A 27,209-nucleotide genomic window follows, 5' to 3' on the forward strand; every position below is an offset into this window, starting at 1 on the left:
TAGACAGCATATCAAAAAGCAGAGATAATACTTTGCCAACAAAGGTCCGTCTAGTCAAGGCTATGGTTTTTCCAGTGGTCATGTATGAATGTGAGAGTTGGACTATGAAGAAGGCTGAGCGCCAAAGAATTGATGCTTTTGAACTGTGGTGTTGGAGCAGACTCTTGAGATTCCCTTGGACTGCAAGGAGATCCAACCAGTCCATCCTAAAGGAGATCAGTCCTAGGTATTCGTTAGAGGGACTGATGCTGAAGCTGAAACTCCAATACTTTGGCCACCTGATGAGAAGAACTGACTCTTTTGAAAAGACCCTGATACTTGGAAAGATTGAGGGCAGGAGGAGAAGGGGATGACAGAGGATGAGATGGTTGGATGGCATCTCCAACTCCATGGACATGGGTTTGGGTGGACTCCGGGAGTTGGTGATGGACAAGGAGACCTGGCGTGCTGTGGTTCATCAGGTCGCAAAGAGTCAGACATGACTGAGCAACTGAACTGAACATCTTTTTATGTACCTGTTGGCCATCTTCATGTCTTCTTTGGAAGAATGTCTATTCAGATGCTCTACCCATTTAAAAAATTACCTTTATTGAAATATAGGTGATTTACATGCTATGTTAATTTCTGCCGTATAGAAAAGTGATTCAGTTATTCATATATATCCTTTTTCATATACTTTTCCATTATGGTTTATCACAGGGTACTGAATATAATTCCCTGTGCTCTGACTATTTTTCAGTTGGGTTATTTTCTTTTTTAATATTGAGTTGTATGAGTTCTTTATAAATTTTAAATGTTAGCCACTTACGAGACATATCATTTGCAAATACTTTCTCCTATTCAGTAGGTTTCTCTTTTGTTTTGTTAGTGATTTCCTTTGCTGTGCAAAAGCTTTTAAGTTTGATTAGGTCTCATTTGCTTCTTTTTGCTTGTTTCCCTTGCCTCAGGAGAAATAGCCAAAAAGCTATTGCTAAGTCCTGACCAAAGAGTGTACTGCTTGTGTTTTCTTCTAAGAATTTAATCGTTTCTGGTCTTTAATAAATTTGAGTTTATCTTCGTGTATGGTGTGAGAAAATGTTCTAATTTTATTCCTTTATGTGTAGGTGTCCTGTTTTGCCAAATGACTTATCAAAGAGACTGTCTTTACTCTATTATATGTATCTTGCCTCCTTTGTGATATAAATTGACCTTATATATGTGGGTTCATTTCTCAGCCCTCCGTTCTGTTCCATGGATCTGTGTGTCTGTTTTTGTGCCAGTTTCATACCATTTTGATTACAGTAGCTTTATAGTGTAGTCTGAATTGAGGGAGCATGATGAAAAGCAGTGAAAGTGCTAGGTGCTCAGTTGTGTCTGCCTCTTTGTGACCCCATGGATGGTAACCCGCCAGGAATTTTCCAGGCAAGAATACTGGAGGGATAGCCATTCCATTCTCCAGGGGATCTTCTTGACCCAAGGATAGAACCCCTGACTCTTGCATTGTAGGCAGATCTTTACCATTTGAGCCACCAGGGAAACCTCAGGAAGCATGATAATCCCCATCTTTGTTCTTTTTCCTCAACATTGCTTTGGTTATATGGGATCTTTTGTTGTTCCAGATGAACTATTTGTGGGACTGTTTGTTCTAGTTCTGAAAAGTGTCATGGATGTTTTTATACAGACTGCCTTAACTGTAGGTTGCTTTTAGTAGTTCTCTCATTTTAGTAATAATAGTTTGTTCAGTCCCTGAACGTGCAATATCTTTCCATTTATTTTTATTGTATTCAAATTCATTCAATCAGTGTTTTACAGATTTTAGAGTATAATACCTTCGTGGGTAAATTTATTCAGAGTTATTTTATAAATTCTGATTGGATTGTAAGTGGTATTTTTTTCTTTTTCTGAGAGTTCATTACTAGTATATAAACAATACAATAGATATCCATATATTAACCTTGTATCGTGAAACTACTGACTGTATTTATTCTAATCATTTTTTTTTTTGGTAGAGATATTCAAGTTTTCTACATATAATATTGTGTCTTCTGCAAATAGTGACTGTTTTTTATCTTTCATTCCAAATGGATGCCTTTTATTTCTTTTTCTACTCTGATTGTTGTGACTAGGACTTCCAACACTATGTTTAATAGAAATGGTGAGTGGGGGCATTTCTGCTTTGTTCCTAATCTTATGGGAAAAGCTTTCAGCTTTTCACTGATGAATGTGATGTAAGTGGTGGGTCTGTCATGGAAAGTCAGTGTTAGTCATTCAGTCATCTCCAACTCTGGAACCCCATGAACTGTAGCCCACTGGGTTCCTTTGAACTGTAGCCCATTGGGCTCCTTTGTCCATCGAATTCTCCAGGCAAGAATACTGGAGTGGTAGCCATTCCCTTCTCCAGAGGATCTTCCTGACCCGGGGATTGAACCTGGGTCTCCTGCACTGCAGGCAGATGTTTAATGTCTGAGCCACAGGGGAAGCCCAGTGTGTATCTGTCATAAACAGCCTGTATTTTGCCGAGATATGTTTCATCTATACCAACTTTGTTGAGAATTTTTATTCTGAATGGGCTCAGACAGTAGTACCGTATTGTGCCAACTGTACCACTGTACAATCACAATGCCCAGCACTTAGTAGGTGATCCACCAGCATTTGTATTGATAAATGAAAATTGTGCTTTTCAGTCCTGCTAAGGACAGGAGCTCTTTCTATCTCAAAAGGCCCCAGTTGACCAGCAGGGAATCTTGGCCCAGAGACCAGTTATGACTAAAGGCACAGGATGAAAGGTACTCTTTCAAACTAACCAAACTGATCACTTGGATCACAGACTTGTTTAACTCAATGAAACCAAGCCATGCCATGTAGGGCCACCCAAGACAGATGGGTCATGGTGGAGAGTTCTGACAAAACATGGTCCACTGGAGAAGGGAATGGCAAACCACTTCAGTATTCTTGCTGTGAGAACCCCATGAACAGTATGAAAAGGCAAAAAGATATGATACTGAAAGGTGAACTCCCCAGATCGGTTGGTGCCCAATATGCTACTGGAGAAGAGTAGAGAAATAGCTCCAGAAAGGATGCAGAGGTTGAGCCAAAGTGAAAACAATGCCCAGTATGGATGTGACTTGTGATGGAAGTAAAGTCTGATGCTGTTAAGAATATTGCATAGGAACCTGGAATGTTAGGGCCATGAATCAAGGTAAATTGGAAGTGGTCAAACAGGAGACGGCAAGAGTGAACATCAACATTTTAGGAATCAGTGAACTAAAATGGACCAAATGGGAAAATTTAGTTCAAATGACCAATAAATCTACTCCTGTGGGCAAGAATCCCTGAGAAGAAATGGAGTAGTCCTCATAGTCATCAGAAGAGTCCAAAATGCAGTACTTCAGCTCTGCAGTCATCAGAAGAGTCCAATCTCAAAAATGACAGAATGATTTCTGTTTGTTTCCAAGGCAAACCATTCAATATCACAGAAATCTAAGTCTATGCCCCAGCCACTACTGCCAAAGAAGCTGAAGTTGAATGGTTCTATGAAGTCCTACAAGATCTTCTAGAACTAACGCCAAAAAAAAAGATATTCTTTTTATCATGGGGACAGGAATGCAAAAGTAGGAAGTCAAGAGATACTTGGAGTAACAGGCAAGTTTGACCTTGGATTACAAAATGAAGCAGGGCAAAGGCTAGCAGAATTTTGTCAAGATAACACAGTGGTTCTAGCAAGCATCCTCTTCCAACAACATAAGAGACGACTCTACACATGGATATCACCAGAGTCAATAATGAAATCAGATTGATTATATTCTTTGTAGCCAAAGATGGAGAAGCTCTATACAGTCAGTTAAAAGAAGACCAGGAGCTGACTAGGCTCAGATCATGAACTCCTTATTGCCAAATTCAGACAAGCTGAAGAAAGTAGGGAAAATCACTAGGTCAGTCACATATGACCTAAATCAAATCTCTTAAGATTTTATACTGGAAGTGACAAGTAGATTCAAGAGATTAGATATGATAGATAGAATGCCTGAAGAACTATGGATGGAGGTTCATAACATTGTACAGGAGGTGGTGATCAAAACCAACCCCAAGAAGAAGAAATGCAAAAAGGCAAATGGGTGTCTGAGGAGGCCTTACAAATAGCTGAGGAAAGAAGAGAGGCAAAAGGCAAAGGAGAAAAGGAAAGATACATCCATCTGAATGCAGAGTTCCAAAGAATAGCAAGGAGAGATAAGAAAGCCTTCCAAAGAGATCAATGCAAAGAAATAGAGGAAAACAATAGAATGGAAAGACTACAGATCTCTTTAAGAACATTAGAGATAACAAGGGAACATTTCATGCAAAAATGAGCCCAATAAAGTACAGAAACGGCCTAATAGAAGCAGAAGATATTAAGAAGAAGTGGCAAGAATACACAGAAGAATGTTAAAAAAAGACCTTAATGACCCAGATAACCATGATGGTGTGATCAATCACCTAGAGCCAGACGTCCTGGAGTACAAAGACAAGTGGGCATTCAGTTCAGTTGCTCAGTCGTGTCCAACTCTTTGTGACCCCATGGACTACAGCATGCCAGGCCTTCCAGGCCATCACCAACTCCTGGAATTTACTCAAACTTATGCTGTTGAGTCAGTGATGCCATCCAACCATCTCATCCTCTGTTGACCCCTTTTCCTTCCACCTTCAATCTTTCGAGCATCAAGGTCTTTTCCAATGATTCAATTCTTCGCATCAGGTGGCTAAGTATTGGAGTTTCATCTTCAACATCAGTCCCTCCAATGAATATTCAGGACTGATTTCCTTTCAGATGGCCTGGTTGGATCTCCTTGCAGTTCAAGGGACTCTCAAGAGCCTCCTCCAACACCATAGTTCAAAAGCATCAATTCTTCGGCACTCAGCTTTCTTTATAGTCCAACTCTCACATCCATACATGACTACTGGAAAAACCATAGCTTTGACTAGATGGACCTTTGTTGGCAAAGTAACGTCTCTGCTTTTTAATATGCTGTCTAGGTTGGTCATAACTTTTCTTCCAAGGAGCAAGCGTCTTTTAATTTCATGGCTGCAGTCACCATCTGCAGTGATTTTGGAACCCCCCAAAAAGAAAGTCTGTCACTGTTTCCATTGCTAAGATTTTCCCATTCCTAAGTGGGAAGCATCACTATGAACAAAGCTAGTGGAGGTGATGGAATTCCAGTTGAGCTATTTCAAATCCTAAAAGATGATGCTGTGAAAGTGCTGCACTCAATATGTCAGCTAATTTGGAAAGCTCACCAGTGGCCACAGGACTGGAAAATATCAGTTTTCATTGCAATCCCAAGGAAAGGCAATGCCAAAAAATGTTGAAACTACCACACAGTTGCACTCATCTCACACACTAGCACACTCACACTCTAGCCCCAGGTTGTGTCTTGGTGTCTAGAGGGTGAGGCAGTCCCCAGGTCCCAGATCTTCAGCAAACACACTTCTCCCCAGATCCAAGCAAAGTAGGCTGTCATTCTCACCTGAAAGGAAGCTTTCTTTGTCTTTGGATCTGCCATACCTAGTTGGATGGCGTTGGTGTAATAGTAGTGTAAGTGGGACTCACACTTTTGATCCTCCCACATGGTCAGCTTTACCTCCAGCACTGAGTTAGGGTAGGCGCCCATAGAGTCCCTCCCCCAGCGGGCCACACTGCATGTCTATCCTGGCTTCATGCAGGCCATGGCCCTGGGCAGGCAGAGCTGCCTCACGGCTGCAAGTCTGCTTGGCCTTTCTCTCCAGCTATGGGAAGAGGCGAGAGTCTGGCTCAGCCGGTGGTCCCTGAGCCTGGACAGGGCAGTGACGTTGATGTGTTTCCCCTCTCCTGAGCCACAGGGACTGGTCAGGTGGCCAGGATGGTAGGGAGGAAAGGGCAGGAGATCCTGGGAAGGCAATGATCTGATCCCAGGAGGGCAGGGCTAGTGGGGCGTTTTCCTTGCCTGCAGTAACATGATGTCATTGGAGAAGTTCTTAGGATTATAGTCTGGGTGGCGGATGGCTCTTCTCACCTGGATGACCTGCTGGGTCCTCTCCTGCTGTTTGATGTTGTGGGCCCGCAGGGTGACATTCATGGAGCTGCACTGAGGGCATTGCAGGGGTGTGGGAATCATGGGGTCACAGGAGATACAGCCCAGGAGCTGTGACAGACAGCTGACACCAGGGCAGGGCAGCAGCTGAGGGGGAGTTGAGGTAACAGACGGTCCTGGGGCTGAGTGACTCTGGGCCCTGTGCTTCTCGGTGACATGAGGGCAGGGCTCCTGGGAGCTTTCTCAGCAATACTGTGAAGTGACTCTCAGTTTGGGTTTTGGCTCTCACTGCATGCTCTCAACCTCTGATGCTTTATTTGGCCATTGTGGGTCAACCCTTCTCAACCCTGTCTCGTTCTCACCTCCGACGCACTGACCTCAAAACTTACCTGTCCTGTTTCTCAGCTTTTCCACATCCTCAGTTCAGTTCAGTTCAGTCGCTCAGTCATGTCCAACTCTTTGCAACCCCATGAATCGCAGCTCGCCAGGCCTCCCTGTTCATCACCAACTCCCAGAGTTTACTCAAACCCATGTCCATCGAGTCGGTGATGCCATCCAGCCATCTCATCCTCTGCCGTCTCCTTCTCCTCCTGCCCCCAATCCCTCCCAGCATCAGGGTCTTTTCCAATGAGCCAATGGACTTTTTGCATGAGGTGGCCAAAGTATTGGAGTTTCAGCTTCAGCATCAGTCCTTCCAATGAACATTCAGGACTGATCTCCTTTAGGATGGACTGGTTGGATCTCCTTGCAGTCCAAGGGACTCTCAAGAGTCTTCTCCAATACCACAGTTCAAAAGCATCAATTCTTCAGCATTCAGCTTTCTTCACAGTCCAACTCTCACGTCCATACATGACCACTGGAAAAACCATAGCCTTGACTAGACAGACCTTTGTTTGCAAAGTAATGTCTCTGTTTTTTAATATGCTATCTATGTTGGTCATAACTTTCCTTCCAAGGAGTAAGTGTCTTTTCATTTCATGGCAGCAATCACCATCTGCAGTGATTTTGAAGCCTAAGAAAACAAAGTCAGCCACTGTTTCCACTGTTTCCCCATCTATTTCCCATTTCAACACCCTAGTCCTCCATTTAAGATGGCTTGTTTGATAAGCTCTTGTGATCCTGAATTGTCAGGATCCTGGGGTGAAGGAGGAGCTCCCCTTGGATCAGCTCTTATGGAGAGAATGGGCCCATGCCGGAGCCTCAGGAGGGGTGGGCTAGCTGTTGATCCTCATCTTCATCTGAACTGAGCAGCTGTTAGAACAAAGCCCTTTTGCCTGAGGACACTTTCTCACCTCTAACAACTCAGCCAAAAATGGGCTGCTTGGGGTCTGGGGCAGAATTAAGGCACCTGGAGAGCTTTGGGTGCTGTCATCTAGCCACTTCTGATCAATCACACCCTGGGCTCCTCTCCTGAGCGGGAGTGAGGGGTGGCAGACACAGAAATTTCATGGGTTCTTAAGCTGGGTCCACTGACAGCTTCCATACTGTGCATAGTTTGTCTGAGTTGTCCATTCCTGGCTGGAGTGAGGGATTTTACTTACTTGTGTTTTGTAGCTTCACATCCTCCAACAAATGCACAACTCAGTTTCCTGGTGGTGAGAAAGACTGAGATCCGTGAAAGCCTGCCTGCCTGCCTGCCTGCCTGCCTGCCATCCCTCCTTGCTGAGTGTCTATGCGACATCAGACTTGTAGTCTTGGTTGGGATGGGAGCTGGTTCAGGAATTGGAGCTGAGCAGAAGGGTCAGGACTGCAGGAGGTTTAGTGAGATGAGTTCCACCCTCAGGAATGTGGACAGTCACTCATACGTCCCAGCCTGGGAGGGAGAAGAAAAGCCATCAGGAGCAGGAGTGGCTGCATCTTCCAGGTTTGCCCAGCTCAGAGCTGCTGGGGTTTCTTCCTTCCAGACACAAAACATAGAGGAAGGAAGGAGGGGAGGCTCAGTGACCCCACAGACCTCCCCGAGCTGTGCTCCCCCCTGAGCCGTGTGTGAGCACGCCACGTGTGCCCATGTTCTCTGCTGTGGGGTAGGTGAGAACGACGGTCACCACACTTGCACTCCCACTGCTGAGTCACAAAGCAAGAGGAAGAACAAGAAAGTGGAGGCTGTGGTGCAGCCGGGGGAGGAGCTGGGTCCCCAGAGGCCCTCAGTGACTGAAGCAAGAGTGTCTTCATTTCTCCCCTCTTGGGTCTTCTTTGATTCTGGTGAAAGCATGAAGAATTACCCAATAGGTGAGCTGCAGGGATAACAGAGACATGGCTCCTGTACTTGAGAAGCTCAGGGGGACGGAGGAGACCTAGAATCTGTGAGTAGAGATCACGTGGGTGAGGACTGTGGCGTGGGGCTCTACTTGGGGCCAAGTGTGAGGCAGAGACTGGACTTGCTTTAGGAGCAGAGAGACCTGGACTCATCCAAGTGCCCAAAACATCAACCCCATTTCCTATCTTGCCAGGGATCCAACCTCACATTTTTGGAAAGTTTAGAATTACCTCTTTAAATGTAACTATTCTGCAACAAAGGGAGTTTTTCTCATCCTACAGTTTAGAGTGAAAGTCCTGGACTTGATATTTATTGAAACAGAACAAACCCTCACTGGATCCTCCAGCAATGAGGGACATGATTGGATTGTGCTGAGGTATCCAGCACCCCTCAAGCTGACATGGGGGCTGTCCCACCTGAATCAGGGTGTTTGTGAGTCAGGAGGGGCTTCCTCTCCAGAAATGCTGGTGACTGGTGAGTGGTGAAAGGGAAACAGATGGGGGTCATCTAATACTTACTCCCCACTACTATTCTCTGTCCAGAGTCCAGAGAGCCATATATCTGATGTCTCTGGGCCAGGCCATCCTAAACATGTGCAGATGACCCAAACACTCTCATCAGTATGAGGACAGGAGAAAGAGGAATGGAAAGGATAGCATGAGGAGCTCTAAACAACCCAATCCCATGTGAGTTGAAGCAAGAGCATCTTATGAATAAATGGAAAAAAAGTGGAAGGAAATATGCTTAAACATTAATGATGATCTGAGAGTGTGAAATTCTTGGTAATTTTTTATTTTCTTATATATATATATATGTTTTAGTTGTCTTTCTGTGATGAATATGTTCCATTTATGAGGAATATGTTTTGATGAATATGTGTTACTTTCTACCCCAAACACATTTTGCAATAGTTGAAGCTCGCTCTTCATTCAAACGTTCAGCAAACCACTTCTCTTCAGTGCTCTCTAAGGTGCATGTTTTAAAAATAAGGTTGGTTTTCTCAATATGCACCTGTATCAAAACCTCAAGATGGATGAAAAATAGAAGAAAAAATGTACCCGATAACCTATGGCTATAGACACCTTTGAAACTTTAGGATACCTTGAAATTCAATAATTGGTTTACAGTGCCTTTCCTTTGGAGATAAATATATTTACACACACACACGTGTGAGCAATGGAGGTGGGAGCAGCTATCTCAGCCCAAGGTGGAAGAGCTCCCTCAAGGTCATTTGGGGCTGAAGGAGGATGTGCCCTCAGGACACCAGAGGCTACACAGAGCCCTGGGCCCGGGACTCCAAGACAGGGCTGTGACAGACACGTGAGCTGAGCGTGGGAACACTGAAGCCCTCCTGAAACTTTCTCAGGCTTCTGACCTCTGTCTCCTCTGACGCGGGGAGGGAACACTCATGGGGTGAGTCACACCTTGGTAAACCTCCCCCATTTCTGTTAGGGTGGACAAGTGTCCCCCTCAGCCCCAGAGCTTCTCACGTGGCCCTCCTTCCAAATCTGGATTCTCTTCTGTTGCCCCTTGGGCACTGAGATGGGGGATAGGGGAGTGGGTGTGGTTGAGGAGGAGGGCATATAGATGAGAAATGAGGGTCATCAAGAAGAGGGTCATGTGTTCCTGAGGAGGGGTCTCCCTTCTCTGAGGGAGCTCAAGGGCAGCCTGCAAGGGGAGCTGGCCCTGGGAACACGTGACTGGAGGGAGCTGGCTGTCAGTGCAGCAGGAGTTTTTATTCCAGAGATGGAAGGTGGGGGTGAGAGGGGCGATGTATGTGCTGGTGGGGGAAGGCTGGTGACAGATCAGAACTGTGAAGAGATGTTTCCTGGCAGAGAAGGTGCCTAACGAGTATGTGAGTAAACGAGGAATCAGTGATTTCTGCTCAAAAGATAAAACTTTATTTAAAGTTCCAGGCAGCCCTCCTCCACCCACTTTGCCCAACACCTCTACCCCGGGGAAGATGGAAAGAACAATCCTGGGGGACCTCAGTCTGGTCCCTGAAGTTTGTACATTTTCATTGTTTCTTTGATCCATTGTTGAAACCTTGAGATTCTGGTGTAGATATCTGGAGGTGTATCTGCTCCATAGGACACAATGCCCTGGGCCACACCGTTACACACAAGCGGGCCCCCGGAGTCACCCTGTGGGCAGAGAGAGCAAGGGCTGAGCTCACCTTCTTCAGGTCTGGTCTCCCTGCCACCCTGGGGTGGGTGGTCTCTGATAGGGGCCCTGGCTGATACCAGGGCCTTGTTGGTCCTGAGGTTTCAATCTGGCCCTGATAATCCACCTCCTCCCGCAGGAAGCCTCAGCCCATGTGTGACTGTGGGGCAGCGTTCACCCCCTAGGGACACGGGACAGAGACCAGGTAGGAGGACAGGCTGAGGACACAGGGATGGGGCTCATTCCCCCTGCCCCCCATCCTCACAGCTTGGCTGTGCCCAGGGCTTTGCATAGATAAAGGTGTGTTACTCACTTCCATAGCATTCTTCCTCATCCTTGGGTTCCCCACACATATCTGGGTGTCGGTGTTATAATGTTTATAGTGAGCTTTGCATTCCTCATCCCTTTGGACTTCAAGCTCTACCTCCTGCAGTTTGTTTGCAGTGGGGCCATTCACAGAGAGGAGTCCCCAGCCGGCCACACTGCACAGCATCCCTGGTTTCACCGTGTCTGAGCCGCTGGGCAGACGGATGGTGCTCACACTGGTGGTCACTTTGGCCTTTCTCTCTAGCTGAAGGCAGAGGAAAGGCATTCTCACCTACTGATGGCCCACAGAGACTGCAGGACAGTCGTGGGGTTGACTTCTTCTCAGTGCTCGAACCACGGAAGGGGTGGTACCGGAGGAAGGGCAGGAATGAGGTCATGGGGGATGCAGAGCCCTGGAGGAAAGTGTCCCAGAGTCAGCGCAGCCACGTGCCCCACCTGCAGTAACATGAGGTCGTTGACATCTGTCTCACTATTATAGCCTGGGTGGGGGATGGCTCTTCTCACCCAGATGACCTGCTGGGTCCTCTCCTTCTTCTTGATGTCGTGGGCCCCCAGTTTGACCTTAATTAATCTGCACACATAGCAGAGAGGGAGGGGGAGTCACAGGAGATACAGACCAGGAGCCTGAAGGACAGACCACTGCTGGGAACAGGGCAGGACTGGTGGGGAGAGAATTCTAGACGATGGACCCTGGGTCTGGGCTCCTCTGTGCTGCCTGCTTCTGGCAGCCTGGGAAGGCTGGTAGTTCTTGGAGTCCATGGAGGGTGTTCAATCCTGCGCAGGCTTGACTGTCTCTAAGGAAAACGTGAACCTCTCCCATTTGCACTCTGGACTCCAGGGTACAACCTTGGCTTCCTTCCATCTCAGGTTTGATCAGCCCCTTCTCTCCATGCATCATTGGCATTGACCCGTCCATCTCTCCCCAAGGCTCACCTGTCCTCCGAAGAACTTCCTGTGTTACTAGTAGCCAAGGTCTGCAGCCCCTGAGAAGAGGGTTCCCTGGAGGCTCAACAGAGGGATGGGGACCCGGGCACTGCTCCTCACCTTCCCAGGCAGTGAGCTGCTGTCAGCACGAAGTCCTCACGCACGAGGAAACCCCCACATATGTGAGGTCCCCCTGAAGTCTTGAACTGAAGATACGCCATGTAGGGACGGGAGTGAGGCTTGGCCTCTTGGCCCTCAATGATTTTCCCTGAAAGAAAGATTCTAGCCTGCCCGCTATGCTCATGGAACCAAGGGTGGGGAGGGGAGATAGGCCCAGATTTGTTGGTCTTTGAGGGAATTTGACCCGAATTCAGAAATTTTCTTTCATGGACCAGGGCCAGGGCATGCCTGAGTGTAGCATCTGAGCAGGTCTGTTCATGTGGAGTGGGTCTGGGCCTCTGAGGGTGGGACCGTCACTCACCTGCCTCCCCAGTGGGGAACAGAAGGGCCGCCAGGAGCAGGAACAGGACCATCTCTCCAGGAAGGCTGATCAGATCTGAACAGCTGCTGCTTCTGTCTGGTCTTTTAACCCTAAGTGTCTGCTCTGGTGTGGTTTTTATCACTTGAGACTTTTCTGAAAGCCTCACACCTCTGTCTGATCAGATCTTGGGGTCTGAGTGGCATATGTACTTAGTGGTCACCACAGAGGCACCCATAAGCTCTTGGCTTAGTGCCATTACTCAGCAGAAAACAAGAAAATCGCTACAAGTAGGAGCAGTGAGAGGTTGTATCGGCAAATACCAGATCTTTGAGCCCCAGCATTCTGGGTCCCATGATGAGAGATTCAAGAATGTCTTCATTTCTGTGGTTCTCTTTAGATCACCAGGGTCATTATTTATTTACTTAACAATTTTATTTCATTTTTAAGTGGAGGAAAATTACTTTACAATATTGGGATGGTTTCTGCCATACGTCATAATGAATCAGCCATAGGGATAAATGTCCCCTCCCCCTTAAACCGCCTTCCCACCTCCCTCTCCATCCCACCCCCGTAGGTTGTCATAGAGCACTGGCTTTGGGTTACCTGCACCATACAGCAAATTCCCAGTGGCTATCTATTTTACATAAGGTAATGTGTATGTTTCAGTACTACACCCTCAAGTCATCCCACCTTCTCCCTCCCTCAGTGTGATCATAAGTCTGCTCTTTATGTCTGCATCTCATTTGCTGCCCTGCAAACAGAATCATCAGTACCATCTTTCTATTACATAGAAAGAGTCCACACATATGCATTAACATACTATATTTGTCTTTCTCTTTCTGACTTACTTCACTCTGTATAATAGGTTCTAGGCTCATCCACCTCATTTGAATGGATTCAAATGCATTCCTTTTTATATCTGCATAACATTCCATTGTGTATATGTACCACAATTAATTTATCCGTTCATCTGTTGATGGACGTCTAGGTTGCTTCCAAGTCCCATCAATTGCAAGTAGTGCTGCACTGAACACTGGGGTATATACACCTCTTTCAATTATGGTTTCCTTAGGGTATATGCCCAGTTCTGAGGTGCTGCATCATATGATAGTTTTGTTCCTAGTTCTTTAAGGAGTCTGCATACTGTTCTCCATAGCGACTGTATCAATTTGCATTCCTACCCACAGTGCCAGAGGGTTCTCACTTCTCCACAGCCTCTCCAGCATTTATTGTTTGTAGACATTTTGATGATGACCATTCTGACTGGCATGAGATGATACCTTATTGTAGTTTTGATTTGCATTTCTCTAATAATGAACAAAGCTGAGCATCTTTTCATGTGTTTAATAGCCATCTGTATGTCTTCTTTGGGGAAACGTCTGTTTAGTTCTTCTACCCTCTTTTCGACTGGATTGTTTATTTTTCTGATATTGAGCTGCATGAGCGACTTGTATATATTGGAGATTAATCCTCTGTCAGTTGTTTCATTTGCTATTATTTTCTTCCATTCTGAAGGCTGTCTTTTCGTCTTGCTTGTAGTTTCTTTCATTGTGCAAAAGAATTTACACCAGGGCCATTGTAGATTGAGGTCCCTTTGTGTGTGAGACTATGGGAAGCATTGGAAATAAGATTTCTTGCTTCTGGTTGACGAGACAAAACCATCATGATCAGACAAGGATGGTGAGATTCATGGTGTGGGATGGACAGAATGGTGTGAGAGTGGTGCTGAAGAGGGCTTATTCTCATTACTAAAGAACTGAGTAGTTTAAAAAAGAACAGCAACATTACTTTTACCCATGAACCTGCATTTGGTCAGGGTACAGTGTGGATAGCACCCCTCTGCTTCCTTGGCATCAGGGAGGCTTGAAGCCTGGAGGCTGAATCTCTTGAAGGCTCGCTCACCTATGCTGAGTGGATGCTGCTGGCTGTTCACTGGGCGTGTTGGCTTCTTGCCATGAAGGTCTCTCAAGTAGCCTTCGTTTGTGGGATTGTTAGTCTCCCTCACAACATGCTGTTGCTTTGCCCCCAGTTGAAGTTCTGCTAAGAAATGAGCCAGGCACAGGCTGGGTTCTTTTCATTACCTAGACTTTGATGTCATAAGGCATCAGGCATAAGGCATAAGGCATCAACCATATTCCACTCCTTGAGGCAATCAAGAAGTCCTACCAGCTAAAAAATAGAAGGGCCCTAGACCTCACCCCCATCAGGAGTATTGCAGTCAGGGAAGAAGAGCCTGTGGGAAGGGAGTCCCACATAAAGTGAGAAAGGATGCCAGGGAGCCAAAGCAGAATTCCCCACCACTACCCAGAGAATGGCATTCTGATGTCCCTATACCATTTGCAAACCAAATCATCCTGGTCATGTCCTCAAACTGGAAAAGGTAAAGAGAGTCATGGAGTTGAAAATACTGTAGGTCCTAAACATCTTGATCCACCCCACACCCCTGCAAAAGCAACAACATGTTAAAGAAACAAAGCCCACTGTCCATAGGGATTCTGGCAGGAGAGCCACAGCAAACCGGGGTGGGGTGTCCACGCCAAGCCCGTGTGGGGTGAGAATGTGCTTGTGCCAGGCCTCTCTCCTGAGTGGACACACTTCTCACCCTACTCTAGAGGGCAGCCAGGATCAGGTAACCAGAATACGTGTGTGGTGCAGAGTGGATGCCCCAGTGGGGTGAAGAGGGGGTTCACACAAGTGGCAGGCAACAGGTTGGTTTCTGATCAAGGGGAATTTATAGGCCTTCGTGGGTTTGGGGGCAGTCTGGTAGGATGTCAGAGCAGGACAAATATGGTGAAATGGCTGTTGGTACCAAGGGGCTGGCTGGTGTGGATCACTAGAGCCTAGGTGGGGGCAGCAGGGTCTTGCACTTGTGGAAGAGGGGTGAGAGGTATGTTATATATGAATCTCTTTGTAGACTAATCAGATAAGTCAATATATTAAAGGTGATGAGCCAGATTTCTCTGTGTCTAAGGATTAGATGATGACATCGATGTTAATTTCCTGGGTTTGATGGTTTGAATGTGGTTCTGTAAGAGTATCCTTGTTTTAGGAATTACACTGTAAAGTATTTGAAAAGCGATGAACCACCATGTTGGTAACTTTACTTGCAAATGGTTCTGGAAAACAAAAGTTTTTGTATCGCAATTGTAGCTTATCTATAAGCTTGAGATTGGTTGAGAACTGCAATCTGTAGACTACCCTAGTGGTCCAATGGATGAGAATCCACCTGCCAATCTTCCTGGTCCAGGAAGATCCCACATGCTGCAGAGCAACTAAACCTGTGCACTGTGTACTCTGCAACGAGAAGCCACTGCAGTGAGAGGCCCATGCACCACAGCTAGAGTAGGCCCGCTGTCAGCAAGTAGAAAGCCCATACGCAGCAACAGAACCCATCACAGTCAAAAATTAAAAAATAAAGAAAACTGGGAATGTGTGCCTTTCACCTAAACAAATAATAGCCAGTTTGAAGATAATTGAAAAGAAAATCTGTACAGTAGCAACAGAGGAAGTCATGATGCTTAGGAAAAATTTAACCAGAATTGTAAAAAACATGTTTGTGCAAGATGTTAAAGTACTTCTGAAAAAAACAGACTTAGAAACATCAAGGTGTTCTTAGTTCATGGATCGGATGGATCTACACCAAAAAAGGTACTGATTCTCCCAAAGATAATACATAAGTATGATATAAAATAACATAATGTGATTTTAAAAATCAATCCAATTTTTCTCTTGATGTTATATGAGTCCTAAACAATCTCTGAAATTTCTGAGAAAAATCAGTATGAGAGCATCACTAGGGAAATTATGCCCCAAAGAAAAAGGAATAGTATGGGAGACAGCCTATTGGAGTTTAAAAACTACTAAAGTTCTTTCTGGAAGACAGTGTGGAGCTGAATGATGAACAGACAGAGAGACTAGTGAAACAGAATGGAAGAACTCAGAAACGTTCACAAGTATATATGGAAATGTAGTTTCTAATAAGGTAGCATTTTGAATCATGGGGGGGAAATGGACTTTTAACAAAGATTTTTGAACAAGTCATTGGTTAAGAGATTAATTTAGAGTAACACTTCATAGAAACCACCAGAATAAAGTTTGAATAGATATTTGTATATTCAAATATACAGCATAAAACTATACATGCACTGGAAATAAGCACAAGGAAATTCCTTTATAGATTGAGAGTGGGGAAAGCCTTTCTAGTAATGACTAGAAATCCACAAACATTCTAAGAAAGGCTGATAAATAAATTATGATTTGAAAAAACAACTTTTAATGTTTCTATATAAAAAATGAGTACAAGCATATTCAATTTATAGGCAGCGAACTTGTGAAAAATTATTGCAACATATGTCACAATTAAGTTCATCTATCTATTACAATGTACAGAGATCTGTAATCCAGAAAAATAGACCAAACACCTGATAGAATGGGCAAAAGATCTGAGAGTTCACAGTAAAACATATATAAAAACTGATTAAGAGTCTCAACTTCACTGTTGCTAAGCTAAATAGAAATAAGGGATAAAGAAAATAATTATTCTACTCTATGTTATCTCACAGATGGCCAAAAATTCTACAGTTAAACAGCATATACCATGGATAATGCTTTTTTTTAAATTGGGGTTACAGGATACATCTTTGTTGTTGCCCCGTAAGTTTATCTTCCATCCATGTCTTTATATTCAAGATGTTTCTCCCGTACATCACACAAAATTGGACCTTGCATTTTTGATCTAGACTGACAGTCTCTGCCATTTGGAGTATTTAATCTACTAAAATTTAATGCCTCTACTGCTAAGATGAGATTGAAGAACATTGCATTACTATTTGATTTCTATTAATGTGACTTAATTAGATTAATAATTAATTAAAATTATAATCATTATATAAAAAATTGATAATAAAAACAAGAGAAGCAAAAGGCAAGGATAAAATGAAAGATATCCCCATCTGAATGCAGAGTTCCAAAGAATAGCAAGGAGAGAAGAAAAAGAAGCCTTTCTAAGTGCACAATGCAAAGAAATAGAGGAAAACAATAGAATGGGAAAGATTAGAGGTCTTTTCAAGAAAATTAGAGATACCAAGGGAACATTTCAAGCAAAGATGAACACAATAAAGGACAGAAATGGCATCAACTTAACAGAAGCAGAAAATTTTTTTTTCATTTATTTTTATTAGTTGGAGGCTAATTACTTTACAATATTGTAGTGGGTTTTGTCATACATTGACATACATGAATCAGCCATGGATTTACATGTGTTCTCCATCCCGATCCCCCCCCCCCCCACCTCCCTCTCTACCCAGTCCCTCTGGGTCTTCCCAGTGCACCAGGCCCGAGCACTTGTCTCATGCATCCAACCTGGGCTGGTGATCTGTTTCACTATAGATAATATACATGTTTCGATGCTGTTCTCTAGAAACACCCCACCCTCGCCTTCACCCACAGAGTCCAAAAGTCTGTTCTGTACATCTGTGTCTCTTTTTCTGTTTTGCATATAGGGTTATCGTTACCATCTTTCTAAATTCCATATATATGTGTTAGTATGCTGTAATGTTCTTTACCTTTCTGGCTTACTTCACTCTGTATAATGGGCTCCAGTTTCATCCATCTCATTAGAACTGATTCAAATGAATTCTTTTAAATGGCTGAGTAATATTCCATGGTGTGTATGTACCACAGCTTCCTTATCCATTCGTCTGCTGATGGGCATCTAGGTTGCTTCCATGTCCTGGCTATTATAAGCAGTGCTGCGATGAACATTGGGGTGCACGTGTCTCTTTCAGATCTGGTTTCCTCCGTGTGTATGCCCAGAAATGGTATAGAAGCAGAAAATATTAAGAAGAGGTGGCAAGAATACACAGAAGAACTATACAAAAAAGATCTTCATGACCCAGATAACCATGATGGTGTGATCAATCACCTAGAGCCAGATATTCTGGAGTGTGAAGTCAAGTGGGCCTTAGGAAGCATCACTACAAACAAAGCTAGTGGAGGTGATGAAATTCCCGTTGAGCTATTTCAAATCGTAAAAGATGATGCTGTGAAAGTGCTGCACTCAATATGCCAGCAAATTTGGAAAACTCAGCAATGGCCACGGGACTGGAAAAGGTCAGTTTTCATTTCAGGAAAGGAAAACCAAGAAACGAAAACATACTGTTTAAAAAAGGAGCCTAGCCACATACATATTCAGCTCCAGTATCACATTTACTTTGAGGAAATGGTTCTCTGGTTGAAGAAGTTTAAGAACATTTGTTGCAAACTCTCGTCCTCCTTCGAGAGATGAGGGGGACAGAGTCCCACAGGGGACAGTGAGCGCCTGGAGGCCCCACAGAGCGAGGACAGAGCCGGGGCTCAGCCAGGCCCCTGAGAGTCAGGCCAGCAGGAGGACTTCCATGTTTTCTCCCCCTGCCCACTGATGACTTCCTGCCATCCCGGGACAAGACAGGAGCCTCCGCTCAGATACCTCCCTCCACACACAGCGAGTCCCTGGGCTCCCATGGAAGCCGCTCTCTGACAAGTACTCAGACAGCTTCCTGGGGAGCTGGTCTGTCTGCTCACGGGCACAGTCAGATGGAGGTGGGTAAGCCCCTAAAACATGCTGATTTCTTCAAATCTTCTCCATAGAATTATCCCTCACCCCCCACCTTTAAGGAAACAAATCTTTCCTTGCCTAAATATCTCTGTAACAGAAATAAAACATGACATTCAGTAAAACGTCTCTGTACATACCACTAAGGAAATTTCTCTACTCACTAAGGCCTTTCCCATCACTTTTCCTTCTGTCCAGATCGCAAGAAGAGTCAGGTACCAGCATACTGGTAGGGAATTGACCAGTCAGCTATGGGGGTGATGGGCCTAAAGGGATTCAAATCCTTGCTGATTTGTTTTGGCAATGTGCACTGGAACAGGGATGGCTCTGCCTTTCCAGCCCATGATCTTGCTGCTGCCGGTACCACTGAAGGTCTAGACTTGCAGAACATCAGGGTTTATTTCCTATCTCCTATTTCCTATCTTCATATCCCACCCAACACTGCTTTTGGTCAACAAACACCCTGCTCCATGAAAATAATTCAGCAACTGTTTCTTTTTTTCCAGAGGCATATTGCTAGACTACATTCCTTCTTCAGTCAGGAGGCTCAGTTAGCCTGTGTTACTCAGGTAGGAAAGAAAATCACATCTAAGCATGTAGTGGTCAAATTAATGAAAGTCAAGGAGAAAGAGAAAAAGTTGAACATAGGCCGAGAAGAAAAGAAAATACTTTAGAGGAAACAACAATCATAAGCTTCTTGTCAGAAATCAGTTCAGTTCAGTTCAGTCGCTCAGTCGTGTCCGACCCTTTGCGACCCCATGAATCACAGCACCCCAGGCCTCCCTGTTCATCACCAACTCCCAGAGTTTACTCAAACTCATGTCCATCGAGTCGGTGATGCCATCCAGCCATCTCATCCTCTGCTGTTCCCTTCTCCTCCTGCCCCCAATCCCTCTCAGTATCAGGGTCTTTTCCAATGAGTCAACTCTTCGCATGAGGTGACCAAAGTATTGGAGTTTCAGCCTCAGCATCAGTCCTTCCATTGAACATTCAGGACTGATCTCCTTTAGGATAGACTGGTCGGATCTCCTTGCAGTCCAAGGGACTCTCAGGAGTCTTCTCCAGCACCACAGTTCAAAAGCATCAATTCTTTGCTGCTCAGCTTTCTTCACAGTCCAACTCTCACATCCATACATGACCACTGGAAAAACCATAGCCTTGACTAGATGAACCTTTGTTGGCAAAGTAATGTCTCTGCTTTTTAATATGCTATCTAGGTTGGTCATAACTTTCCTTCCAAGGAGTGTCTTTTAATTTCATGGCAGCAATCACCATCTGCAGTGATTTTGGAGCCCAAAAACATAAAGTCTGACACTGTTTCCCCATCTATTTGTTTCCACTGTTTCCCCATCTTTTTGCCATGAAGTGATGGGACCAGAAGCCATGATCTTAATTTTCTGAATGTTGAGCTTTAAGCCAACTTTTTCACTCTCCTCTTTCACTTCCATCAAGAGGCTTTTTAGTTCCTCTTCACTTTCTACCATAAGGGTGGTGTCATCTGCATATCTGAGGTTATTGATATTTCTCCAAGCAATCTTGATTCCAGCTTGTGCTTCATTCAGCCCAGCATTTTGCATGATGCACTCTGCATATAAGTTAAATAAGCAGGGTGATAATATACAGCCTTGGTGTACTCCTTTCCCAATTTTGAACTGTTGTTCCATGTTTGGTCTAACTGTTGCTTCTTGACCTGCATACAGGTTTCTCAGGAGGCAAGTAAGGTGGTCTGGTATTCCCATCTCTTTAAGAATTTTCCAGTTTGTTGTGAGCCACACAGTCAAAGGCTTTAGCGTAGTCAATGAAGCAGAAGTAGATGCTTTTCTGGAATTATCTTGCTTTTTCTATCATCCTACAGATATTGGCAATTTGATCTCTGGTTCCTCTACCTTTTTCTAAATATAGCTTGCACATCTGGAAGTTCTCAGTTCACGGACTGTTGAAGCCTGGCTTGGAGAATTTTGAGCATTACTTTGCTAGTGTGTGAAAAGAGTGCAATTGTGCAGTACTTTGAACATTCTTTGGCACTGCCAAAGAATGGATTCTGATTGCCTTTCAAATAGGTGTTCCTACCATCTGAGCGTGTGCAAGGACGTTCCTGCCTGCTATCTTTAGAGTAAAACAAATAAAGCTGCCCATGTTCCTTCTCTTCCCTCCCTGCTGCCCCCTCCCCCAGGGGACAAGGATGTTCCAGTGAGCAGAGCAGTATCTTCTTGTCTAGAGACCAAATAGCTGATGTTCAAGAGTCACACATAACAACATCCTCTGAGCGCAACCAGCAATAAAAATAAACACAAATCTCTGTCCCTGTGGACTACCCACAGAGATATAGGCCTCTCAAGTGGCAATTTGGATGATATTGACACTGTCAGTTATAGCTGAACTGAGATGATAGAACCCGTATTGTGTCCACTGTACAACCATAATGTCCAGCACTTAGTAGGTGCTCCATCAGCGTTTGTGTTGATGGATGAAAACCAATGTGCTTTTCAGTCCTACTAAAGACAGGATCCCTTTCTAACTCAAAGGTCCCGGTGACCAGCAGGGAATCTTGGCCCAGAGGCCAGCAGTACCGAAAGAGACAGGCTGACAGGGACTCAGACTACTGAGCCATCAGGAGCCAGAGGACCCTGAGCACATGGGGGACACTGGGCTGCATGTGAGGGGTTGAGCTGGCCCTGCCCAGGTGAGAGATGGGGCCCAGCGATCTGGACCTGTCTGGTACAGCACAGGCCTGGTCTCTCTGATCCCTCTCTGCCAAGGCATGAGCTGGGTTGGCACGTCAGTGGTGAGGCCCTGCTGGGACCCCATGGAACTCAGGTATGCAGGGTGGGAGGGATATGAGGAAGGGGTCAGCAGAGATCAGTGTGGTCTGGAGGGGACCGGAGCTGGTGGCCCTGCTGAGGATATGCGGTGATAGGCAGGGACAGAGAAGAACGGGAGGCAGAGGAGACTGGAGGCAGAGCTGGGCCCTGGGCTCTGAGCAGGGCAGAGCAGGACACTCCGCCTGGGTGAGATGGAGGGGCTTCTCAGGAGACCAGCCCTGCTCTGGGCCAGCTCCCCTGGATGTGGGGGTTAAAGGTCAGCTCAGGTAGCCCCCCTCCCCAGTAGGCAGGCCTCTGTCTTGGAGCTGCAACCCAGGCTGTGCTCTTGGTGTCGGGGCCCCATGGTGTGACCCACTCCCTCCTGCCATGTACCCCAGAGCAAGGAGTAAGGAGTTCACCCTGAGCCCCAGGACCAGAGAGGTTCATGTTTTCCCCTGACGGTGCTCAGCTTCTGCCCTTGCAGGAGGGCCGGCCCTGGAAGACAGGTGTGCATAAGCAGACCTGGAAGACAGCTCTGCATGGGGTTTAGGGGAAGAGATGGTGGGAGGGGGAAGAGGAGGAAGCAGAGAACAGCAGAATCCTCTCATTGATTTTCCAAGCACAGACTAGATGCCCGTGAATAAGAGTCAGAGAATAAATAAGCAACCAGCCCTTCGAGCTCAGCTGAGAGACATTTATTGAGTTATGGGCACACCCGCAGTGTGATTCTGGATCAGCCCCAGGGAAGACGGTCTGGTTCCTGCAGTCAGAGGCTTTTCATGGTTTTCTTTATCCAGGGCAGGAAACTTGAGAGTTTGGTGCAGGCCCGTGGAGTTGATCCATCTTTTCGTCCATAAGACACAATGCCCTGGGCCACATTGCCACACATGAGAGGGCCCCCAGAGTCCCCCTGAGGACAGAGAAGGGGAAGGACTGAGTCTGCTCTCCTCCTGGTCCTGCCCTCTCTCCCACCCTGCCATTTCAAGACCCCTCTCGGAGCAGGCCACTTTGCAAGGCCTCCATGTGCGAGACAAGTGGGCAAGGCAGGTCTATGGGCCCCCCGGCTGCCACGCCCTGACCTGGATATTGCCCCTGCTTCACTTCCCCCAGGGGGCAGCTCCTTCTCTGCCCCCAGGTCTCCATCCTCTCCCTCCCCAGATTGAGGGCTATTGGCTCCAGGCTGCTGTGAGAACAGGGAAGCAGGTGGGAAGGCTGACGTTCATCAGGGAGGGGGAGTTTAGTAAGCAGGTGGGTTCCAGCTTTGAGCAGGCACCTGGACTGAACCACCTCCCACTCAGGAAGCCTGGCTTTCTAACACCTGTGCCTCAGTGCCTGGCAAGTTTCCCCTTCTGGAGGAGCACCAGGTTGGGATTCACCGCAGGTCTTGTGTGACTTGCAGAGGCTCTAGGCACTCCCAGCTCTGGCTGTTCCCCTTTTCCTCCTGGAGAGAGGTCCCAGCCTAGAGGGTGAGGTGGTCCCCCACTGCTTGGGTCCCCAGGTCCCAGATCTTCTGCCAACACCCTTCTCCCCAGATCCAAGCAAGGTAGGCTGTGATTCTCACCTGAAAGGAAGTTTTCTTTGTCTTTGGGTCCCCCACACACAGCTGGGTGGTGTGGTTGTAATATTTGCCTAAGTGGGACTCACACTTCCGATCCTCCTGCACGATCAGCTTTACCTCCTGCAGTGTCTCAGGGTAGGTGGTCATGGAGTCCTTCCCCCAGCCGGCCACACTGCACGTCTGTCCTGGCTTCACCTGGGCCATGGCCCTGGGCAGACTAACGGGCTTCACAGCTGACGTCTGCTTGGCCTTTCTCTCCAGCTGATGGGAAGAGACAAGAGTCTGGCTCAGCCGGTGGTCCCCGAGCCTGGACAAGGCAGTGACACTGACCTGCCTCCCCTCTCTCCTGAGCCACAGGGACTGGTCAGGCGGCCAGGATGGGAGGGAGGAAAGGGGTAGGAGGTCCTGGGAGGGGAAGCGAGCTGATCCCAGGAGGGCATGAGAAGCAGGGTGGTTTACCTTTAACAACATGATGTCGTTGGAGATGTCCTCAGGATTATAGTCTGGGTGGGGGATGGCTCTCCTCACCCGGATGACCTGCTGGGTCCTCTCCCGCTGTTTGATGTTGTGGGCCCCCAGGGTGACGCTGATTGAGCTGCACAGAGACCAGAGCAGGAGATGGGGGTCACAGCCCCAGGGTTGACAGCCCTGGAGCCATGAAGGGCAGGTGACTCCAGGGCAAGGCTGCCACTGAGGGGAAATGCAGGTACCAGGAGGGCCCTGGGGGCTAAGCTGTCTGTACTGTCTGTCTCTTGGTCAGACAGCAGCCAAGGTCAGATTCTGGAGCCATTGTGAAGGGCACAGCTATTCCCCATGGGCAATTAGCCCTAGGACAACATGTGAAGTGGCATCAGTTTGCATTCTGATTCCAGGCACGCCCTGTGTCTAGTCTCTCTCACTTCAGCAATGCCTCCGGCAGTGACCTTCCCTCTTTCTCACCCTCTCACTCTCCTGCTGCCCTCTTTCTCGCCCTCCCAGGAACCCTCCTGTTAGCCCTCCTAACAGCTCCTGGAGAAAAAGGCAGGGCTCCCTGGCCAAGGGTGTTCAGAAAGGTACCGGCTACTTGCTGCTCCTCACCTTCCGTTGCAGTGAGCGGCTGTCAGCACGAAGTCCTGTCGAACCAGGAACCCACCGCACTTCATCTCGTCATCCTTAACCCAGAACTGAAGATACGCCATGTAGGGGCGGGAGTGGGGCTTGGCTTCATGGCCCCCGATGATCTCCCCTGAAGGAAAAGGGCTGTTCTGCTTCTGTGCACACACCAAGTGCACCCTGTTGACATCAGCTTCGTGCTCAGAACAGCTGGGCACTGGAGTTGGTGGGGCAGGAGGAGGCTGGGAAGGGGGCTCCCCTTCCTCCTCTAAAGAAGAGTAGCTGTCTGGGTCTGTGAATCTGTCTCCCGCACATAACTGGAGGTGAGCTTAGAATTTGCCTGCAATGCAGGAGACTCGGGTTTGATATCTGGGCTGGGAAAATCCCCTGGAGAAGGGAATGGCAACCCACTCCAGTATTCTTGCCTGGAGAATTCCATGGACAGAGGAGACTTGTGGGCTACAGTCCTTGGGGTCACAGAGAGTCAGACAGGACTGAGCGACTAACACTTTCACTTTTCATACCTGTCCTAGGGATAGCAAAGTCCTAGAGGCTTCTGAAAATTCCTCCCCCACCTGTGCTTCATTCCAGGTGAGTTTCTAAGGGCCCCATTACCCTATTTTATTCAGGATAGCCCTGTTTTCCAGGGCACAGGAATTCAGAGTAGGGACCTAGATGTCACCATAGCCTCTTTCCCAGGTCCCGACTGGTAGTAAATGCCCAGTGAGTATTTGTTGGCTGCATGAAGGAGTGACCATGATCCTCCTGCACCCTCCCTGTTCACAGTGGGCCTCTGGATGGGGGCTGTTGGTAGGGCCAGTTCTGGTGGGCTTCTGGGAAGCAGAGCAGTTCAGGTCTACCAAACACTGGCTTCATCCTTGAAAGAGAGGAGCCCCTGATGGCCTGGGAAGGGAAGCCAAGTTGGGTAAAAGGCCTGTGGGTCCTGGGGATTGAGCAAACACAGAGGCACAGGTCTGCCAAGCAGATGCCGAGGGAACTAGAAGCAGAGGCTAGACCCACTCTGCCCTCTTCAGGGGCAATTTAGTATTTTCTCCAGTTTGCGACCATCTGCCATCACTTCTGGGAAAGTTCCACTTTCCAGATGGCAAAGGTAGGGCTGGAGGAGGGGCTGGTACCCACTGGCTCCTCTTGAGAGCAGGCTTTGCTCTGTTGCTCCTGCTGGCGGTTTATCCAGCATCATACTCCCTGGTATGAGGTGGGATGGAAGCTGGTGTTCAGAATGTTCCCAGCTGGTGAATAGCTGGATCAGGGACGTGCAGAATGGGTGGGACCTCTGTGCCACCTGGGGGATGGGGTTGGGCCCCTAGGACGGGGATGGTCACTCACCTGCCTTTGCCCTGGGGGTCAGGAGAAAGGCCACCAGGAGCAGGAGTGGCTGCATCTTCCTAGAAAGACTGCCAAGGTCAGAGACACTGGCACTTCCTCCTGGCTCTCTTTCAGATCCCCCAGCCTTTTGGAGAGAAATGCAGAGTTAGTGGACTCAGTGATCTCGTGTGTTCCCCTCTGGCTTTGCGATGCTTCATCTTGAAGGCTTTCTATGAAAGCTTACCCCGCCCCCACTCCATCTGCCTGATGACGTTCTCTGGGTGGTTGTGTGAGAAACATACAGTGACCACACCAGTACCCACAGATGGTGACTCAGAGCAGACCACTTGTTCCAGCCCAGAGCAGGAACCCAAGAGTACAAGGTGGGGACTGTAGGGTGTGGTATCGACCAGTAGAGGTAGTAGAGCCCAGAAACCAGAGTCCCCAGTGGTAGAACCACCAGGACCTCATTTCCATGCTGCTAAGTCCACAGGATAATTTCTTGAGCAGATATGGGTTTAGGCTCTTCTCTATGTTAGGACCAAACACACTGGAGATGTGTCTCCTGCCCTTAGAGAGCTGACCATCTGCTGGGAGAGAAAGAAACATCCATGACCTGAGTGCAGCACAGGAACGGCCATGGTCCAGGGGTGCACAGAGCTTGACTGCCACCTACTAAGTCCATGTAGTCATCCACTCGTCATCTTAACTTCCTTTCTAAGACATGTGCACCCGTGGCTGATTCATGTCAATGTATGGCAAAACCACTACAATATTGTAAAGTAATTAGCCTCCAATTAAAATAAATAAATTTTTTTAAAAAAACCCATCATTTAAAAAAATGACAAATGCTCAGAGTGATCGAGTCCATTTCTCTTGTCCATGTTTTGCAAACAAACGGACTGCACTTGACATTTATTGGCCTAATTTAACAAATCACTATGACTCTAGAAACTGAATCTGCAGATTGATGTAAGCCTAGGTCATTTCTCCTTTGGGTAGGCTGTGGTGGGTTCCACCTAAACCACCTGGACTAAGACAGGGAAAGAGCTGGTTTGCCAAAGGAAGTTTGGATTACTAAGTTGCCTATGCCATGTGAAGTAGGAAAGCATGCTGGGTGACCAAAGACCAATAATGGTCCTTTGAGTATTGTCCGTGCTTTGTCCAGAGGGCCACGCAGCAGATTTAGCAGGCCAGGCATTAGAGACTCACACTGGCTGAACAAACTCTGCTGAAGACCTTGCTGTATGGAAATAGAGGACGGTTCTTTCTAAACAGTCCAAGCCCGGCCCTGTTCAAGAACAGAGAATCTCTGAGTGGTTAGAGTCTGGGGATGTAAGTGTCTATCTAGACGTATTCTGTACTTTACAGCTTTCTGAGGAATATTATGCATCAGAAGATGTAATTCCAGGGTAAATATCCTCCTTATCAAACCAAGTACCTTATTGAACCTCTAATTATTTGAACTTAGTTTGCCCACCAGTAGAAATTTTTAAAATAAAATTAGCTTTGCTATTTTTGTGTAGTATATGTTCATTAAGAAAATTTGGCAAGTAGAAAGGAAAAATATTACTCATTTGCTTATATCTCACAGATAGATTATTATCATAGGCAGTGCATTTAAAATACTTGGGATGATATTAGGAAGTGTTAGGAAGTGTTCCC

At 46.7% G+C, this 27,209-nt stretch overlaps 2 protein-coding genes and 1 pseudogene across 2 annotated transcripts; all 3 read right to left on the bottom strand.

Annotated features, from left to right (window-relative positions):
* Nucleotides 1-5,369: 5,369 nt before the first annotated feature.
* On the bottom strand, nt 5,370-6,107 carry LOC122706414 (annotated as a pseudogene).
* Nucleotides 6,108-10,216: 4,109 nt separating this feature from the next.
* Nucleotides 10,217-12,235, bottom strand: LOC122706760 (mast cell protease 3-like). The gene is made up of 5 exons (XM_043922204.1): nt 12,176-12,235; nt 11,815-11,962; nt 11,206-11,341; nt 10,757-11,014; nt 10,217-10,424 (listed from the first exon to the last, which is right to left on the bottom strand). Exons 1-5 carry the CDS (start codon nt 12,225-12,227, stop codon nt 10,269-10,271), a joined length of 750 nt encoding a protein of 249 aa, XP_043778139.1. The 5' UTR covers nt 12,228-12,235; the 3' UTR covers nt 10,217-10,268.
* A 10,009-nt stretch (nt 12,236-22,244) lies between these two features.
* On the bottom strand, nt 22,245-25,747 carry LOC122706761 (granzyme B-like). The gene is made up of 5 exons (XM_043922205.1): nt 25,566-25,747; nt 24,204-24,351; nt 23,586-23,721; nt 23,130-23,387; nt 22,245-22,478 (listed from the first exon to the last, which is right to left on the bottom strand). Exons 1-5 carry the CDS (start codon nt 25,618-25,620, stop codon nt 22,335-22,337), a joined length of 741 nt encoding a protein of 246 aa, XP_043778140.1. The 5' UTR covers nt 25,621-25,747; the 3' UTR covers nt 22,245-22,334.
* Nucleotides 25,748-27,209: the final 1,462 nt, after the last annotated feature.

This window comes from Cervus elaphus, chromosome 13 (assembly GCF_910594005.1).
Source record: "Cervus elaphus chromosome 13, mCerEla1.1, whole genome shotgun sequence".
In the NCBI taxonomy this organism is placed as follows: Eukaryota; Metazoa; Chordata; class Mammalia; order Artiodactyla; family Cervidae; genus Cervus; species Cervus elaphus.